At 46.7% G+C, this 19,127-nt stretch overlaps 2 protein-coding genes across 3 annotated transcripts in view; one reads left to right on the top strand and one right to left on the bottom strand.

The window, feature by feature from the left end:
- LOC126533476 (hypoxia-inducible factor 1-alpha-like) overlaps positions 1 to 19,127 on the top strand; it is a 236,005-nt gene that overhangs the window by 129,471 nt on the left and 87,407 nt on the right. For both annotated transcript variants that reach the window (XM_050180648.3, XM_055071933.2), the window contains exon 6: positions 4,295 to 4,401. In XM_050180648.3, coding sequence (XP_050036605.1) covers positions 4,295 to 4,401 — 107 coding nt within the window. The remainder of the gene's footprint in view (positions 1 to 4,294; positions 4,402 to 19,127) is intronic.
- Mt2 (tRNA (cytosine(38)-C(5))-methyltransferase) lies at positions 5,874 to 10,851 on the bottom strand. Its single transcript, XM_050180650.3, has 3 exons — positions 10,295 to 10,851; positions 9,370 to 9,768; positions 5,874 to 7,507 (listed from the first exon to the last, which is right to left on the bottom strand). Exons 1-3 carry the CDS (start codon positions 10,760 to 10,762, stop codon positions 7,241 to 7,243), a joined length of 1,134 nt encoding a protein of 377 aa, XP_050036607.1. The 5' UTR covers positions 10,763 to 10,851; the 3' UTR covers positions 5,874 to 7,240.

Here is a 19,127-nt window from a genome sequence, read left to right as displayed (position 1 = left end):
TGTAAATTAGGAGGAGGCCAGTAAGTTGAATATTACCGAAAAGGGCTGACAGTCAGCAAAGCCAAGGAGAGCACTTCGCAATGAAGTGCTTTTAAAGGCCAACTGCAACGAAATTTCACTTTGGCAAAATTGGTTATGGATGAGTACATAGTTGTAATAAAGCAGATACTCTTTTGTGTTCTCTGTGGCACCTTGGATCAGAAGAAGAATGACAACCCATGCGTTGATTGTGAGAGAGCTCATGCTGTTTGCTGACACTGCAGTGCTCTTCACCTATTATTGCCATCGTAATTAAACCTAATTACATTTGGTTGAGGTTAAAAATACTAGTATTTAAGCAATCTTGGCAAAGCCGCAGGGCTGCTAATTGTCAAATTTTCTGATTAGTAGCTTTTAAATAGTGCCTAAGCATAAGCCTAAGCAAATATCAAATTTTGCATAGAGGCTGTTCCATATCTATACTATTTGAAGCTATGCTTTCTACGTGGTCTGAATCTTTAGTTGCAACGTAAACAGTTTACTCCATTTTATACACTGCAGGTGACACTGCGAACGCTATGCAAGTGGTTAAATCACAGAAATGCATCACTCTGCATGTTGTGCTGTGTACTGGCCTGTAGTCTGTAACGTCTTCCACAGATTAACTTCTTCATATGTCACAACTATAATGTGCTACGGCAGTGTGAAGGGGTTAACATAGTGTTAAATCGCATAATACAGTCAACTTTCATGAATTCGACCTTGCGGGATAGCACAATTTTCTCGAATTATCAATAAGGTAAAATTAACAAACGACAGCAAAATGAATCAATTCAAACCATTTTTTATTCCTTGAAGTAGTCTGTCTCTGTCTTCAATCCAGCATTGTATACTAAATACAGACTTCAATAGAGTATTACAATAAATATATATAAATAACACGCAGAAGGCGGGAGATGGAAATTCAAGACACTGAGCAAAACAAGAACAAGGTTAAAAATAACTATTCATGTCGTTGTTGGCATATAGCCCCACAAACCTCAACACACGTCGGCGCTGACAAGATTTCAAGAGACATTGCCTAGGATACAGTGCAAATAGTCATCATCACTGCAGGACAGGTTGCTGCTGTCACTGTCATCACCTAGTGAAGCAGTAGACAGTAAATTGTATTGCTGTCTGCCGAATTTCATGTGTATTTAAGCTTTTAGTAACCTCTGCGCACATGAGGGGACGCATGTGGGATTTTAATTAACCGGTGCAGCATGCCATCACGTTCGAACTAAACAAGTTTTCCTTACATATTGATGCACGGTTTCTCGCCGGGACTTCCCAGTGCATTCAAATTGACAAGAACTCGAATTAATTGAGTCAACTGTATTCAAAACTTCGAGAAGCCTTGAGCTTCCAGCAGGCACTGCAATGTATTTTGATTGGGAATACGGGCAGCACGTTGTGGAAGTTGTGCATTGAGTGTGGTTGTACACACATGCCATTCCGCTTGTTGTTCCATTGTTAGATCCAGATCTGCAATGTGAAAATTTTTTCACATATGACTACAATGTACAACGAAGCCAACCTTCCGCCAAATTACAATTTCTTACTGTTATGAAGCGTGCGCCATTTCTAGTCAGGCACAGAAACGCAGCATAGTTTCATACTTACTTGAGGTTGAGGAAAAAGAGCCCACCCAATTTCACATAGTACATATTTTAGAACTCTGCATATCTGCTTTTATGGTCACGAGCATTGCAGGGGCAATCCCTGAACCCCACTGTACTTGCACAAGTGCAGTGCCCGTCAAATATGGAGGGAACATGCAAGGGCTGTGTTCCTTTGATGTGTTTCTGCTCGATGTGCACTGTTGACCACTATTGTTCATCGGACAGACAAAACGTTCTGCCATACTATTTAATCTGTTTCAAGTGCACCGCTCACCAGGCCTCAAGCCCTCACGTTCAGAATGCTTCAAACAAACACGTACCCCACGCAGAACAGACTACATCACTACATGCCTGACCTATACACAACATCATGTTGCGAAAATTGCCATGGCACACTAGACGTACATCACTTGCTCTGGCCGTGTGGTCGGACCCACGCAAACAAGGATCAAGACTTCGCCAGGCTACAAGAAGCATTACGCAGCACGGACCTGGCGGAGCAGCTCTGGGCCGTCCAGCGAGCCCACGATGTGGCCAGGGAGTTCAAACTCCCGGTCCCAACGTGGGAGTAGCCCGCTCTATGGGACCTTGCACCCCGTAGCTCGCAGGACCTTTCATTAAAGTTATTCCATCCATCCATCCAAGTGCACCGCTTCATCTGGAGTTGTGCATGGAAACCTGGAAATGTGCGCTGCCAGAGTCCCCCACTACGGCGTGCCTCGTAATCAAACCCTCGTTTTGGCATATAAGACCCTCGAATTCAATTCAATTTTCAGAACTGTTACCTGTGGACCTAATAATGAAATCCACTTTAGCCTTCATCATAAAATATGACCGATTACTGGTTTCAAACAATGGAACCCAGCACTGTGTGGTCTCACCGACTGAGTGAACGAAGCTCGTTTTCTCTCAAAATTTTACAGTCGTCATGCTGACAAAACCAAGTGCACAACCTTAGTTCGTGCACTTAGTTTTGCTTTAACTACTTTCATTTCTTGGACAAACCTGTGAAAGTAATTTCTTCTCCCTTGTACAATTGCCGTCCGGAACATTTCGCCATAACATTGCCTTATATTGTTATTTTTCATTATGTTGAGCAAGTTCTGGGCAATAGCGATTTAGCTTGTTTTATAAATGTACAACCTTTTTAAAATATACCAGTTTACCAGAAATGTGGACAGCAGCAGCAGCAGCGCTGGTAGTGCCAGCTGGTGGAGCAAAGCTTAAACAGAGGACACAAAGCTATTATTGTAGTGTCCGACCATATTCTACTTAGCTCATGGCTTAAATTAACGGCTGTGACATGATGGTTAATCGTGCAGCATTCTAAAACAAAAAACTTTCTTCAACGAGAAACCGCACATAACACAAAAACATGTCTAACGTGTTGTGGTCAGACAGAATGCGTCAAGACGCCACTACCAGTGTTGCTGCTGTCGTCCACGTTTCCGGTAACCGGGTGCTCCGTAAAAGTTAAAGCATACATAGTCAAGGTAAAACTTTATTTCTGCAAAACACCAGTAATATGTCTTTCAGTGCTGTGGCACGACTGGTGAGGGCAGGTTCACCCATCCCAGTGCATTGAAGGCGGCAGCACTTTGAAGTCAAGGAAAAGTGTTTCACACATCTTGTGAGCATAGGATATACATTGTGCGTAGGTGGAGATTTGGGAATAAGTGAATTAACCCACATCTGCCACGGTAGCTCAGTTGCTACGGCATTGCGATGCTGAGCACAATTTCGCACGTTTGTTTCCGGTGCCGCATTGTGATGGGGATACCGTGCATTGAATGCACATTAAAAAACCCCATTTTAGAAGAACAGTTGGGCTACTGGTAACTCATTCTGGTAAAACCAAATTGAGTGCAAAAACACACCCACATACACGTGTATGCGGCTGTGCTTTTTGCACTCTAATTTGTTTTAAAGAACCCCAGGTGGTCAAAATTATTCTGTAGTCCCCCACTAGGGCATGCCTCGCAATCAGATCGTGGTTTTGGCACGTTAAACCCCCAAACTTAATTTAATTTCGATTAGCCCCTGTGCTCTTTTGTTGGAGGCTGCTGTGCCACACTCGCACATCCCTCGTGCTTTCTTTTCTGCCCGCTTTATGTTATGAGTTCAGCTCTGGCAAGACGACATTATGCTGAGCATAGACATATCGCATACAATAAAAGAGAAGGAAGTACTTGGCAGTTTATTTTGTTGGGGCCTTAGAGTAGCCATTCTACATGCCCAAGTGCATGTCTGAACATCAGAATGTGTTTATAACATTATATGTTTGAATTACATTGTAGCAAGTTTGTTTTCTTAAGTTTTCTGCACTACCAAGTCATGCAATGCGTGAAGCATTGTAATTAGCATTGGTGCATAGGTGTAAGGTTAGCATTTGGTAATACCTGCAGTTGGCTGTATACCAGTTGCTATGAAGGCCGCAAGAGATCAGTGGCTGCCTGTGAAACAATGCGCAACTTTTATGCGAGAGCTTCAGGAAATCTGATACATTGTAGTTAGGCAGGTCTTGTTTGTGTGAGTGCCTGTTTTGTGACTGAACACAACCTTTAAAAATGTCTGCCGAGCAGGCAGTGGAACACATAGCAAGAGGTGCTTTTGAAATTCCCCATTGGAATTGTGGATGTTTGTTCATGCAGAACGGAGACATTCCTGGGCTATACATCTGAAGAACTGCTTGGGAAGTCCGTCTACTCCTACTTCGACCCAAGGGATGTTCTGCACCTCCAACAGGACTTCAAAACATGTGAGTCTATGCATGCTTTTTTTTATGCACTAGAGTTCGTAGGCCAAGTCCTTGCGACAACTTTTGCAGAGACAGACTTAAGTGGACAAAAAGTATGGACCAAGCATGACCATCTATTGGCAAGGAACTGGCTTGTGCTCGAGGACAGCTGTGTATTGTGTAGCCTGCATCGTCTCTTCAGGGAAATGGTTTCAAAACAACGCACTTGCTTGCCACAGTGATACAATTTACCTAATCAATATTTCTGGGTGAAAAAATAGTTTGCAGGTAAGAGACGAACAGACCCTATAGGCGATGTGTGCCATCCTTAGGGATGGCATCAAGCCACCTAGCCTTGCATTTCAGAATCGAGGACAGGTGAAGGAGCGCGGCTGTTCCCTGTGTGCACAGAGGACGGCAGATGCACATGGCTGCGATTTTCTGTTCCTGCGCTTGAAAGAAAATTATTGCTGTGGTAATTGATGGCGTTTACAAAGGAGATTCTCTTTAATGAGGGTGGAGATGTCTACCGTGCGACTGTGGTTTAAGATTACTTTTTCTGTGCGCAAGCGAATTGCTTTTCCCAGGGAAACACGACAGTGCCTGGCTGTTAATCCAAGTCGTCGTGTCATGTGTCTTGCATTTATCCAGCACTGGCTTATCTGCATCATTTAGTTGCCATAATGAGCTTGCCGCAATCTGCAATAAACCTCCGCACCCAAAATAGTGACAGCAGCCGTGCATTCGTTTCCGACGTAGAGCACACAAAACTGATAACATGGGAGAAGAGCGACATTTTTCAAGCCATTGGTAACATAAGTTACCTCGTTATTGGTTTGAGCATTGCTGCCTTACAGTTATTGCCTGGTTGGGACACTTGTCGTAGCACCTAATAAAAGGGTGTGAATGTGGGCGAGTTGGTTAATTCATAGTGAACTTGCAAAAGCGTGTTACGAACGAGGCATAAGGAAAGAAACAGGTACAGCGCCATATTTTTTGTATCGGTTTCCTTGCCTATATCCCTTTCTTAACATGCTCTTGCAAGTTTGCTATAAATAAGAAAAGATTGGAAAGTTAAATGTGTTGTACAAAATGTGGTCACATGGTCGATAAAGGCACGAACAAATGTTCAATATAATGTTCTGCCCCATAGTACCTCTAAGCTAGGAAGGCCCACGGACAAGGTGCAGAAAGGTGCTAAACGCATGGTCCTTTTCTTGCAAGCACCCTCGGATTTGTCTATGTTGAGCGACCTGCAGTATCGCAAGTGTGACTCGTAGGCTTATATCTGCTGCCGAGAGCTATTTCCTGCTGTGAATAGCCGCCTCGGATGTGTATCTTACAGGACGCCCTTTTCATTTTCGCATCATGTCTACAATGTTTTCTAAAGACCCAAAATATCTACACTCGGCGTTTATTTTATGTAGAAGTGAATGTACCAACTTATGTAACAGCGCGGAAAAAATAAGGAAGGGGTGACGATAGAGACAGAATGAAGAGCGCCGACTTCCAGCTGTTTATTCTACTGACGATGCTAGACATATGTACACATACGAAGTATCAGCAGGAAAGAGAAAAAAGAAAGAAAAGAAAAAGAACAACAATTGGCATGAATGGCTAGAGGTGACATCACTATGGTCCTAATCACCAAGCATCTAAATACCTGAGCTCTTCCTTGGTCATTGTAAGTGATGGCATGCTTGCACATCGCTCTCCTGCACAAGCATTCTTGACCACCTCGATTATCTCTCCGACGCACTGATCATTGTGTCGAGAAACAGTCCGCTTCGTTTCTCATTTTGTTGCCATATGCCAGCTCACTTCCCGACCAACAACATGCAAGTCCTGTTTATGTGCTTTCTTCCTTTTTTCTGCTTGCTATGAAGAAGGAAAAATGCAGGATTTTCACTTGACAAGTAGCGTCAGAGCTCCACTTTGCAGCCAGCGCTTGACTGAACTACCTAAGGGATCACCAAGGTTCTTTGAATTGGCTTATCTCTCCACTACACAAAAAGCAGATGTACTCCATTGTTTTTTAGTCACCGAAGTGCTGTCGACATAGAGAGACAAAGATATTATATGAGATTGCAGAGCCGTTTCGTGCATGGTTCAGGTTACCTGTGTGTCATGGCTCTCCATGTTCGTTGCACATATCTTTAGGTGCGTTTTATTGTGTTGTCTGTCACATGCGCTTGTCTTTATATTTAAATGTTTACTTTCATTGAAATTTTCGGCTGTTAGTTGGCATCTGTTTTGTCGGCTCTTTTTCTTCGTGCTTTATGCCGTTTTTCTTCAGCATGAAATACCAGCTTGTGCAGCATTCCATTCTTGTCAGCTACAGTGGTGTGTCTTAAACTTCAAATGTCTTTGTTATTCAGTTTCTGTGTAAACGTGTGACACCTTCAACTAAGTATCAGTAGTACACGTAGGTTAGAACACGTCATAATTTAATTTTAATGACATGGCAGGCAATTGACTTAAAAACTGCAGCAACCCGCTACGTCAGACACTTGCATGCTTTGACAGGTCATGAAAGTGCAACTTAATGTTAACATCTTCCACGGATTCCCATGTCGAAGGTCAACATCATTCTTCTGATGTGGATAGTGACACGTTTCTTGAAAATTGATGTCATGCAATGCCACATGATTACCATGATCTCAGGGCATCCTTGTCATTGTGGTGCATACAGCCCTCGTAGGGAATCGAAACTATAGATGGACAGAATAAATTATCTAATTAGGTATTTGCTGCAGGATGGAGAAAACAAGGTCCCCGAGAGGGAGAAAATATGAGAAACAAAACTTTTGCGACAGTACTCATTTATGTACAGCGTTCTCACAGAGTTTGGTGAATTGCGCTAAGATTCTGGTACATCGTCCAACAAATAGTCCAGAAGTGCACGCACGACACGAACATTGACGCTGTTTCCCAGCAACTGGTATCGGTGCTTTGGCTTCAAGTCCGGGGGAAAGGCAAAGCACTCCGGAAAGCACATAAGCCGGGCAACTTCCTGTGGTGTGAAGTAACGCAGCCGCAGGTTCCGCAGCATTTCCAGGACGTCTTCTGGCACTGCCTCTTTATGGGGAACTTTGCGGTAGACTTCATGCATGTCATCCATGGGTGCCTGCAGAGTGCAACATCCAGATTTTAGGTCGCAAATTAGAGGAGTGCTGACACTTATTTTAGACGTTGCAGAAACCTGATCACACCCTCTCGCGTGTAAGAAATTTTTGCTTAGCAAGTATGAAGGTTCAGAAACTCTTAAAAGGTATTTCAATGGGACTAAAATTGGTCTCTAAATGCCGCCTGGGCACCATTGACGTTATCATGAAGTCATGACACAGTGCAAAATTTGCTGACGTCGCGTAGCCATAAAGCTAGGTATGATGACTTTGCTCATAAAAGAGATTAATAAAAGTACTGCTCATGTTCCTTCTTGTCACACCCACATGTGGCAGCAGCTGCGATAATAGGAACAAAAAGCGATCTAATCTGTCACGGTGTCGTGACACATCAGAAAAGTGTATATTAAGAGGGAAGGGAGGTGCCGGAGATCACTTGCCTTTATGTACATTGTTGTGTTATTGTGAAATCCAGGCTTAGTTTTCTGTTATAAAAGGGAGTGAGCGAGCAGGGATGGGCCACTACCCTTTCTGCAACAGAAGTTGCGGGAGCATGTGTCGATCCCCACCCCCCATTTGGTTCTGGAATTTCTGTGACGCATCCCCCTCCCGAGTACCAAAACCGAAACTTGTTTGTTGAAACAACTATAACTATTGTTACAGTAAGTTATTTAAGGAATTATGATGCATGCCAGTATTTTTAGCATAATTTTGAGCTTCATTGAATGGCAAAAAAGAACGACAAGTCGGTGTCATGCGACAAAATGTCGTTACTCAGTAACTGACACTACTGTATTCTCTGGTCACAAATTTCACGGCCTTTCTTACCGGAACAAAGTGGCGTACCATATCAGATGGACTTACATTCATCCATTTATTCCTTTCTGTCACTAAACAAACATCTATTACAATCTGGGAACAGATTAGAATGAAACTCTCCGACTAGAATGAAAATGAATATACGAGAGCGAATCAGAAAGTCTTTACCTCTATTTTTTTTATTAGCCAATTTACGGCTGTAAATGTGAAGTCAACATATCCATTCCCAGCGGTAGACCTTTCGTGGACCGGCCCGGCCTTATCTGTCGGTAGCTCCACGTCGCGGCACTGCTGTCGGTTGTTGAAGATGACGGTTGTACTTCACACATCCACGGCGTACAAGCAACAAAGCGTGATTTGTTTTCTACGGAGCAAGGGATGAACGCCCATCGAAATCCACAGGGAAATGCAGCCCACATATGGGGAAAGGCGCCTCGCTTTGAGAACTGTGAGGTGGTAGTGTTGCGAGATTGTAAAAGATCGTGGAGACTTGCGTGACAATGAGCGTTCGGGGAGGCTCCATGTGTCGCTGACTGACAACAGGTGCATCTCAGATTTAGTGCTACGATGGGACAAATGTCTGAACCAGTGTGGGGACCTTGTGGAAAATATAGTGTAAGGTACGTGTCGAACAGTATGCATATTTGTAATTACCTGCATGTACCTTATTTTGGCTAATAAAAAGTAGGGGCAAAGACTTCTTCCTGATCCGATTTTCTGATTTGGCGTCGTGTATGTATATATATGTATATATATACACACACACACCATGCTTAGGGCTTAGCTGTGATGTTTGATGCATGCTCAGTTATGTAAAGAGTGCACCCTCCAGTGCACGCCTGTGTGCCAGCAACAGCACGCTTGCCAAGCTTTTTACACCAGTGCCAACCTAAAGGAAAGACAGTTTTCAAAGCACAAAGCATCAAAATGTTAGCAAGGTTGAGTGTAGCGAGGCACACACATTACACTTGCAGCTTTGCGATGTCAGGTCAACTTGCATCACTACTAGTTTAAAAGAAAAAAGTCAACATGGCAAGCTCAGTACCTGGAGTAGAACAGAGCCTGTGCCCTCGACATAGTGAGCATAGCCTTTGGTGAAGCAGCACGTGTTGGCCGATGCGGGCTCGACAATGTCAAGAAGGAGAGAGAACCTGGAGAGAATTTTATCGGGCAGAAGGTAGCTCGCATCATTTCTCAAATCCTGTTCATCACTGAGGCTGAGGAAGCTTGACAGGCTCTGTGGCGGTCCAGTCTCTTGCGACCCAGGGGGCGGTTTCTCCTGACAGGCACCAGAGCAGACGCCGTTGTCTTCTTGACGGCAGTCCCTGAACTGGGCTGGATGCAGTTTGGCGAGGCAGTAGAAGCGCAGCCGAGAGTTCGGGACGCCAAATTGAGTGGGTGACAGCAAGTAACGATGGATGTGGTATCCACTACCTTGGAGAACCTGCAGTTGTATATAAAAATGAGTGTGTTGATTGCGGACGAGCCACCATGAAGACATAACAGAGTGCTCGGTTCTTGTCTGTCGCCTTCCGTGCGGTGTGACAATCACCAAAATAGCCCGACAGCACTTGTCAGCATCAAACACCATCACAACCCCTCTGTACAAACCACAGATATTAACTTTCTTGCATCATCTTTTGTTAGCAAAGCAAAACAGCAAGGTACATAATTTTAAGCACCATGAAAAGTCTCGTCAGAACGGGCTTTCATACGTTAGCACACTCGGTAAATGTGAACCGATCTTAACTTGATGTTCCTTGCTTGTGGTGTTTCACTGTGCACGTTATACGCGTACGCATTTTTATATAAAAATAGCCCAATGACCAGGTCGCCTCAGTATATAGCCTCGTAATACTGCCGTGAAGCTACCGCTAAAACAGCCACATCCACATCACAGACATAGTTCACTCTTTTGCCTCCGGGTGCACCCTCCATTCAAGCACCGCACACACATGCCCGACGTTTACCTGAGTGAGCGTAGAATGGGTTGCAGACGTCTCGAAACCTTTAACATTTTCCAGCAGTATGTACTTTGGCTTGTGCTTCAGCGTCGATAGGACAGTGAGAAAAGAGAATAGCGACGACGATCGCGGGTCCTGGGAGTCGCGCTGCAAGCCCTGCCGCGTGAACGGTTGGCACGGCGGGCTCATAGTCACCAGGTCGGGTTGAAGAGAGTCGATCTCACGGGCGCTTAGCGATTGCACGTTGCGTTGAAGTAGTCGCGTTTCAGGGAAGTTGAACGCGTACACAGAGTTCGCCGTGGTGTTCACGTCGACAGCGGCGACGACCGAAGTCCTATCCGGTCGGCAGGCGAAGTGCATTCCCCCGATGCCGCTGTACAGCTCGAGTACGCGCAGTTTCCCGACGTCGCCAGCGCGACTCGTGTCGTCTGCTTCGCGAGGTGCGCACGACATACCTGTCGCCGGAGCGTCCATGCTTTGATGTCGCCTGTCTTGCGCTTCTTGATTTTTTCGCGCTCAAGTTGTGCTGCAGTTCTCGAGGAGCGCGAGCTGAGTTTACTGTGAACCGCGTTTACTAGCGTTCGCACCTTCGCATTCCTGTGCAGAGGCGACGGACACTTCACGGCCACTCGTTGCCGCAAGCATGTCGCAAACGCGCACCGTCTGGCAAAGATGGCCGCCTTGTCTGCCGTGCTGCGTCGCTGCTTGTAAACGCTCAGTTTCGAGTGGTGTCGCTAGACGGCGCTTGGTGCGTGGTTGTAGCTGTCGCTTTGGCCGAGAGGTGACGCCACATTTCTGTCACTGGCATCAAGGCGCTTGAGTCACTCAAGTCAAGGCAGTCGAGGCGCAACTCCCTTGTATTATTTTTTTTTTTTTTTTTTTTCTTTGTGCCGCAGAAACGTGGCGCCGCGTGGCGCGTTGATAAGCGGCGCCGCTCCACTTTTTTTTTGTTTTTTGTCGGGCCGGTTTTTATCTAGTGTCGCTCTCACCGCGGGGTATGCGCCTTGTTTCCCCTCGCTGGTGCACCTGTTTCGTGTAACTGTACTCCGGTTTTGAGCATTTTCTTGCTGTCCTTCTCAAATTTTATTCCTTTAATTTTGCTCGTTTTCAAGATTGAATTATCGGCTTTCGATGCTAATATTCTTGTTCTATCTTGTTTTATTTGTGAATACCTTACAGGCCTCTAGGAAGGCACTGGGTAAAGGGGCAACTACAGTTACATCAACAGCAAAACATATTTTAACCACACAAAAGCACTATTGGCACAACGCAATAGCGCGCATCATAAAATTTAAGTTAATGCAAAAAGTCAATAATAATAATAATATGATCTATAGTACATTGCCAGGAAGAGCCCCTTTTCGTCACGAGATGAATCGCTCTAGGCTGCATCTGGCGTAAATGAAAAGCCGAAAATGTTCTTATTTGACGTCAAAGCCCGCACAAATCGTTGACGGCCGAAGTGCGCGTAAAAAGAATTTTCTGTATTGCGACAGGATTATCTCGCATAGTTGTTGGTCTTGGATTTCGCGTTATTTCTCGCTGCCACGAAGCACTTCTCATTGCGGGCTTTTTTCTTTCTTTCGGCATAGAGTGCGACGGGGAAAATGTTTATGAGAAATTTCTCCGTCGCGAAGCCCTCACGGTCTATCCCCTCTAGCAGTGCGTTGCGCCATACCACGTGGGATCAAACAACCGACCTGCGAGTAATAATAGGGGGATTGGGCAAGTAATGGAATGCGTAGTTGTATTCTCATCAGAAATCTGCCCGAGGCGGCATTTGCTGGGCGGAGTCCTTCAGCCTGGCTGATCCCTGTAGGCAGGCTGTATTGTATGCGCAGTTACGGAAAATGCGCAATTTTCTCGTCACGTCAGCGGCAAAGAGAGGGGGGGGGGCATTTTCGTGTGGAAAGGGGTGTGTCTGGACGGAGGGGGGAATGGACCATAGTCACTTGATAGCCAGGTAAGCGGTCAGTCTTTTTTTTCCCTTCCGTGGCATTTCCAGGTGTTTTGAGCGCATCTCGTGACGAGACCATTCGGTCAGGGCGAGCTGCACGGGCGAGAGACTGTTCTCAAATACTCCACGGTAGGCTCGGCGAAATGCGCCGCCGCATCTCGCAGTCATTCCAGACGAACGATGCTGTCTCGGTGGAGCGCAGTTTCGTCCAAACGACTCCTCTGCTGAGGTCCTTCTCGTCGTGAAGTGGAATGGTGCTTTAGACGCGAAAGCGTATGTAGGCCTCCCGAGACCTGAAGGCATCTCGGAGGCATAATCGCTTTTCATGTCGGTTTTTTGTGTCCAGAAGAACTTCGGTTTGGCCTAGTTGGTGTTTACTGCATATCATATTGACCGCAAATAAAGTCCAGCCGGCTTAAAGTTTTCCGGAGAGAAGAGGCGCTGTGCTTCGTACAGAGCACAGATGCACAATAGATGCTCGATGGCTTCCTCGCGCACCTGCAGGAGTCGCACATTGGGCTCTCGGCCATTTCCATACGATAGGAGTAAACGTTCGTGAATGCCACTCCCAGACCTTATAGTGTCAGTGACGGAAGTGCTGCTCCAAACTGCTTCAAAAGAGTAATGCTGCTACACGCTGCTCCAAACTGTCTTTTTCTTCTTCTTCTTCTTCTTCTTTTTTTTTTTTTATTGCTTCGAATCTGCTCCGAAACGGCGTGATACTCAGCTTGTGATGTTCAGCATTATCGGCTTTGATGTCATTTCTGCCACAATATAGTTGACATATTAAATATATAGCTCGTTTAGCCGTATTTTTGAACTTGGCATGTACACAATCTTGGTGAAGGTGACTGAGATTGCTTTGATCTCATACCGATTATCAGTTGCTGCTTTGGCAACGGTTGTATGTGATTGTGGTTACTTTTGTAATGTGGTGCTCTGCTTTACCGGTTTGATCTCGTTCCTGCCACAAGTACTGGTATTTTAAATGTATAGCCAATTTCACTACGCATTGGATGATCATTCATCTTCTAAATGGTTTGTTTCTTGCAATCTGCGTTGATTATTGTATGTGCAATATGCTTCATAATAATGAAATATGAATATTTGTGAGACGCTTCGGCGATGCTTCTAACTCCAGGAGTCTTGTGGCATCCATCTGCTCCGAAAACACCAATAGGTGCTCCAAACTAGCATTTTTTTATGCTCCGAAATCTGCCCCGAAAAGTAAAATGTCGCTTCCATCACTGTAGTGTCCCTGTGCGTCCTCCCACGCGCACCTAAGTGCTCTCTCTCGTTTACCCCTTCCCCTTACTCCCAGTGTAGGGTAGCAAACCGGACGCTCGTCCGGTTAACATCCCTTTCCTCTTGTTTTCCCTCTATCTCTCTTTCTCAAGTTGCTTCTTCAACTGCTGATTGGTATGTACGAACGTGGGGGAAAAAGCTCAATTTATATTTCCCTGTTAGATTCCAGAAATATATGTTTAATATAGTAAAAACGGCGTTTTATTGCATAAACACAAAGGTGAAGATCCGTGTTGTGGTTTGCCATGTTGACCTTGCATCACGGATTTTCGTGTAATTTCACCGCACAGGGAAACCCACTTTATGGTAGCTTTTTTTTTTTTTTTTTTTTTGCCGTTGTCTGTGACGACACAACTGCCTATGATCACATTAGTGTTAATCTTCTTTAAGTCTGCCAGAAAGAATATGAGTAAACCGTTTCCGTACAGTTGCACATGCATTTGACATCGTATCGGCGGGTGAATATGTTACGTAATTACTCCCCTATAGAAAATTTTGAGAAGGATATTGAAGGTATACTCTGCATTGTTATGTACGAGGGTTCTCAGGATATTTCTTTCTCACTGCGGCGCGAACCCCATTTTCTAAGCGGCAGTGTTCAGGGTATGTTTGGAGGCGACATTCGTGCCGCTTTACAAGTGTACTTTAGTTCAGGACAAGCGAGCAACATTGCAAGGCGTAGCGAGCGTCATGGTAGTACGGTGCCTCGATGTCCTCCTCGCCCGCCGCTCGGAGGAGAGGACATCGTAGCAGCAGCCTGCATTGCAAGAACGCATCGTCGTCGTCCTTCTTGCCCATTTGGCAAGCGTGAAACGCCAACTTGCGTCACAAGGCCATCCGTCACAGGCCCCGAGTCTGCGCGCCCAAAATGGTTTCCGCTTGGCTTGGCTTCGCTTCGATATAGCAGCGGATGGACGTTGATCACTTTTGACTATAGTGTCTGCGCGTGCAGCGCCACCTCTGGAGAACGCTCCGGATAGAATGGCCGAGTGCGGTCACTTGGGAGCGCAGCTCGCTGCTTCTTCTGGTCCTCGCAAATTGGTCAACGCGGGGACTTCCTTTTATTATTACTATTATTATTCTCCTTGGCCGCGGCGTAATGGTTACATGCGTATCGAGCTTCTGTGCGAGATTACCCTCTCTTGAAACCCGGCCGCTGGAAAATTATGTGGATTGGGCTGCTGAGCACGAGGTCGCGGGATCGAATCCCGGCCATGGCGGCCGCACTTCGATGGGGGCGAAATGCGAAAACACCCGTGTACTTAGATTTAGGTGCACGTTAAGGATCCCCAGGTGGTCGAAATTTCCGGAGCCCTCCACTACGGCGTGCCTCATAATCAGAAAGTGGTTTTGACACGTAAAACCCCATAATTTTTTTTTAATTATGTGGAACTGGCGATAGTGAGGGGGCCCTTCACTGTAGCCGTAACACTATAGTGACGGGGTAATAGCAGCCGAGACAGAACCTGTGTAATAGCGCACCTTTCCGTCTGGTTTCATGGCGCTGCGTAAAAGCGTTAGGCTCGTGATTGTCGGGTCATGGGTTCGAATCGCGTCGTCTTTTCTTTTTGAACGTTGCTGCGTAATTATTCTCTTCGTTTGACGTCCGCAGTGCTTGTTTCTTTGTCCTAGGCTTCGCGTCCACGCCTGGCACGGTGGGCTCCTGTGAAGGGAAGTGAAACAACTTGTTGCAAAGTCCAGGGGGAGGAGGGGAGGGCATTAGGTAGATGCTGCTCTAACAGCCGCAGACTAATGAATAACGGTGCGTTGTTACGTTGTTACTGTGCGCCCTAGTGAGACGGGCCAACCACTTACTATATCTTTAGACTGCACTAGCTCTTTCCGGGATCTGCCCTGCGAAAGAGGCTATAGAAACATAGCCGATACTGAAAAGCGGGTGTAATTCGCCAAGATAGACTTCGTCTTAAAAAAAAAAAAATGACCCTTCGCGATTGGCTTACCGCGGTGCCCACCATTCATTCGCACAGTGTTAGAATGGTTGCGGTATACCTCAGTGACTGCTCTCTGCTGATATGTGCACGGAACTAGGGCTGGTATTCAGGACACCGTGAAATTCCGCCATGCTGTCGAACGCCATCACCTTGGCGCTTTTTAGCCAACCAAGGAGAGGCCTCCTGAGTGGCCATCTTGCGGCCAATCAGAGTTCACAAGAAGGCGAAATTTCGACAATGTCCGGAATGGCACGCTCGGAGTGCTATTCTGGACCACGGCCTCCTCTATGTTCTGGGCACTCTCAAATTCCGCCATGTTTGAGTTCTGAGCCAATCGGAGATATGTCGTAGCAACCCTGTTAGCCAATAAAGGCCGACAAGACGGTGGATTCGACGGTACGGAGGAATTCGATGGCACCCAGAAATAGCACTCTCGGTTAAGGTCAGCTCGAATAGAGGTCTGCCAACCGAACCTGGCGTGGGTGGCCGGATTTGGGAACCGTAGCCTCCTGTATTTTCTCAAAATGTCACCATCCCACCACATTCCATCCCAACAATGCCAAAGCATTGTCAGGGCCGCGTCAAAATTTACCGCACCTCTTGTGGAAGCCAACGAACGGGCATGGAGCTGCGGGAGGAGCGCCTGGCGAAAGTTGTCCATGCTCTAGCAGCGACGTGGATGTGCAACTGCGAATGTGGTGCCGCCACTGTGGGGCACTGGCTCCCGTTTATTACAAGGGGGGACTGGGCAGACATTGAAAAATAAAGGGGTGGGGTTAGGTTGGAGCAGGTGGTGACGTAACCTGCATACCGCGTTCTTCTGACATGGGACGGCCGTTCCAGCAGTGCATGGCTGCCCTTAGGTAAAGCGAACCCGCCTGTGACGCTGGAAGCGCTCCAACTGGAGTGAAGCTGCGCAACCCCAGGGGCAACGGCAGTGCAGCGGCAGGGTGCCTACCGATTTGCGAAACGGTGTCGCGGCTGATACCGTGCCTCGAGGCAGCGCGTACGCAGCACGGTGTTTTCTCTCCACCTCCCCCCCCCCCCCCCCCGTTTTTTTTTCTCTAATCTTTTCTTTCTCTTTTTTTTCCCCTTTTTTTCGCACTCCGGGACAAACGGAGTCGCGGGATCGTTGCATGCGCCAGTGAGCACGCCGCCGGCTTCCGTCCACCACGTTGTCAAAAGTGTCGGCGTACGTCGACTCGTCGCCGGTGTAATCCCGGTCGCCGTCAATGCGCTAAATGGCGTTGGCAGGGCTCATTAACCTCCGTTCCCCTTGAGGTGCCTTAAGGCAGCTCAGAGGCAACCGGGTTTCAAGTCGTTTCCTATTACCCTCGTGTCTAAGTATCTGCGTGCCCGACTTACTTAAAAACCGTTGAAACTTACGGCGAACACGTATAAAAACAGGTGGAGTTCTAGAAATAGCGTACTCGAGGCACTTGTCGTATAACGTAAGGGCCCGAACGCCTTTGTAGTACCGTGGCGCTTTTTTCTTTCTTTTCTTTTTTTCGTACGCCCCGTGGTTTGCATCGCACAACGCATAGGTACGCTAATATAAAGCTATCTATAGATCTGTGGCAAGATATGAGAGCCTTCACGTGGTGACTTTCTTCGACACCTGGATACACGACGCGTAACACTGACGCTTAAAAGTGAATGTAAGTTCCCTCGTAGTGCTAATTAGGTGTTCCGTCCAAGTTTTGTGGTCCCTTGTATGTGCGTGCGCGTGTGCGTGCGTTCAAAATTCTGGGCAGGGCAATAAGCAGCCCTGGAGCGTCTTAAATACTTCGCTATGTAAAATAGATTTACTACGAGCCAGTTTCGGTTTCCTTTCCCTGGAGGCCCGCGTGTCGTGACGTAGAGAAGGGGGTCACGTGGGAGAGCAAGATCGCGACGTTCTGGCACTCGCTCGAGCTCGCTCGGCCGTTTTTTATGCTGCGGCATTGGGCCGCCCGCGACGAGTGGCAGCATATATATCAGAAGGCCGAGCGGGCCGGAACGGGTGCCAGGCCGTTCATCTGAAAAAAAAAAAAAAAAAAGATAAAGAAAGAGAGAGAACTTGTAAAATTTTCACGCCGGTATTTCATTTAAGACGGAGGTTTACTCACAAGCCAACTATGAATATTTTTTTTTTACCTAGTCGCTATTTGATAGCTTTCACGTGACATCACGGACCCAGCTTACTATCGCGTCGGTGCATCAGTATGACGCCTACGGTGACGTATAAGTGCAAGCCACCTTATTAATAGCTTTCACGTGACGTCACGGACCAAGCTTATCCCCGTACCGCTGCACCAGCATGGCAACAGAAATGGCGTCAATGCATGTCATCTATTGTGCATATGTAAATAATTCTCCTTTACCCTCGTCCTATATGCCTGTCCTTTCCCCCCGTCCCCACTCCCTTATCCACTGCTGACTGTGGTTCAAGTTGTCTGCGCTAGACAGTTCCTGCGGTCGGCATAGCAACTTCCCTTCCTTTTCCTTTATTATTTGTCTTACTATTTAAGTCAACAACCAACACTGTATGCCCTGCGGAGAGCTGTAGCGGTGATAGTGGCTTCACTTATGAGCGGGAAAGTCGGTTGTCGTCATAGTGCATGGCATATAGCATGGCGCGTTCCTTTCGGGATCGGCCCCCTCTGTGCTGCCACGTGGATGACGCGTCAGGGGATGTGCTGCTCCCGAAACGGGAAGAAGAAGCGCAACGTTTGGTCGCGGAGAAAGACGGCGCAGAATGCAACTGAAGTGATCATGCATGGAAGCGTCGATGGTCACATTTTACAGGGATCGGCGGATACTGTACATCGTGTTTTCAAGTTACTGACTGACATCTGATCCCTTAAAAAAGAGGGGTTAGTTGGTGAAGTTCCGTGATTTTTACGCTACCGTAAGGGCACAAGGAACGGGAAACCAGCACGAAGCAACAAGACTCTATAGACGAGAGAAGCGCAAACCAGCAACTGGCGTTTATTGGAAACCCACGGCACGAAGAAAGCTAGCAGTCGTAAGGAGTTGTCCCAGTCGTAAGGAGTTGGCCCGTTGTCTTCAATTGCCGCTTAGGAATTCCTCTTCGTTCCTTGTCAAGCTGACAGGAGGCGCGCTGACGTGCTCACCTTCGCTTCTATATAGATAGCGCATCCGCCTAATACTTATCTACTTTTTATCCCCTATCTTCGCAGAATTGAGGTGTCAGCCAAGGTAAAGGCTTACGTTTGCACCTGACGCAGCGTGCTGAGGCCGCATGTGTGCCTGTGTTCGCTTTGCCTGTGGTTCACAGCACCTGCAGCATCCTATCTGTCCGACGTAGCATCTTTTGCATGATAGCGGTATCTTTATGCAACATTCTTTTTAAGTACAGTCCGTGAACATTGAAGCATGTCGAACGTGTACGTCACGGCGGTGAGGCTCGCTTCCATGTGTTTCGCATTTATTTGCTCACTTTTCTGTTCAGGTAGTTCAGACGTCTTAGTCTGTTTGGAGCCGAGAAAACAACATGGGGACGCCGTGCTTATTATCGGCCATTTTCTTTAGGCTGCGGTAATACTGCGTGTGTATGAAAAAAGGAGCCGGCCGCTATTTATTTGCGTTTCATTTCATTTTTTTTTTCTGTTATTACGTCTGC

This window comes from Dermacentor andersoni, chromosome 7, assembly GCF_023375885.2.
Source record: "Dermacentor andersoni chromosome 7, qqDerAnde1_hic_scaffold, whole genome shotgun sequence".
NCBI classification, from domain to species: Eukaryota; Metazoa; Arthropoda; class Arachnida; order Ixodida; family Ixodidae; genus Dermacentor; species Dermacentor andersoni.
The sequence above is the reverse complement of the archived record's forward strand: the minus strand, read 5'-3'. Positions and strand labels throughout refer to the sequence as shown.

What these genes read in the sequence shown, in the direction of transcription:
- Mt2 (XM_050180650.3), bottom strand. Translation starts at nt 10,762, where the DNA reads ATGGACGCTCCGGCGACAGGTATGTCGTGCGCACCTCGCGAAGCAGAC. An exon ending in CCCATTCTACGCTCACTCAG is followed by an intron (nt 9,769 to 10,294) that starts GTAAACGTCGGG and finishes ATACAACTGCAG; the next exon opens with GTTCTCCAAGGTAGTGGATA. An exon ending in CAGGCTCTGTTCTACTCCAG is followed by an intron (nt 7,508 to 9,369) that starts GTACTGAGCTTG and finishes TGCACTCTGCAG; the next exon opens with GCACCCATGGATGACATGCA.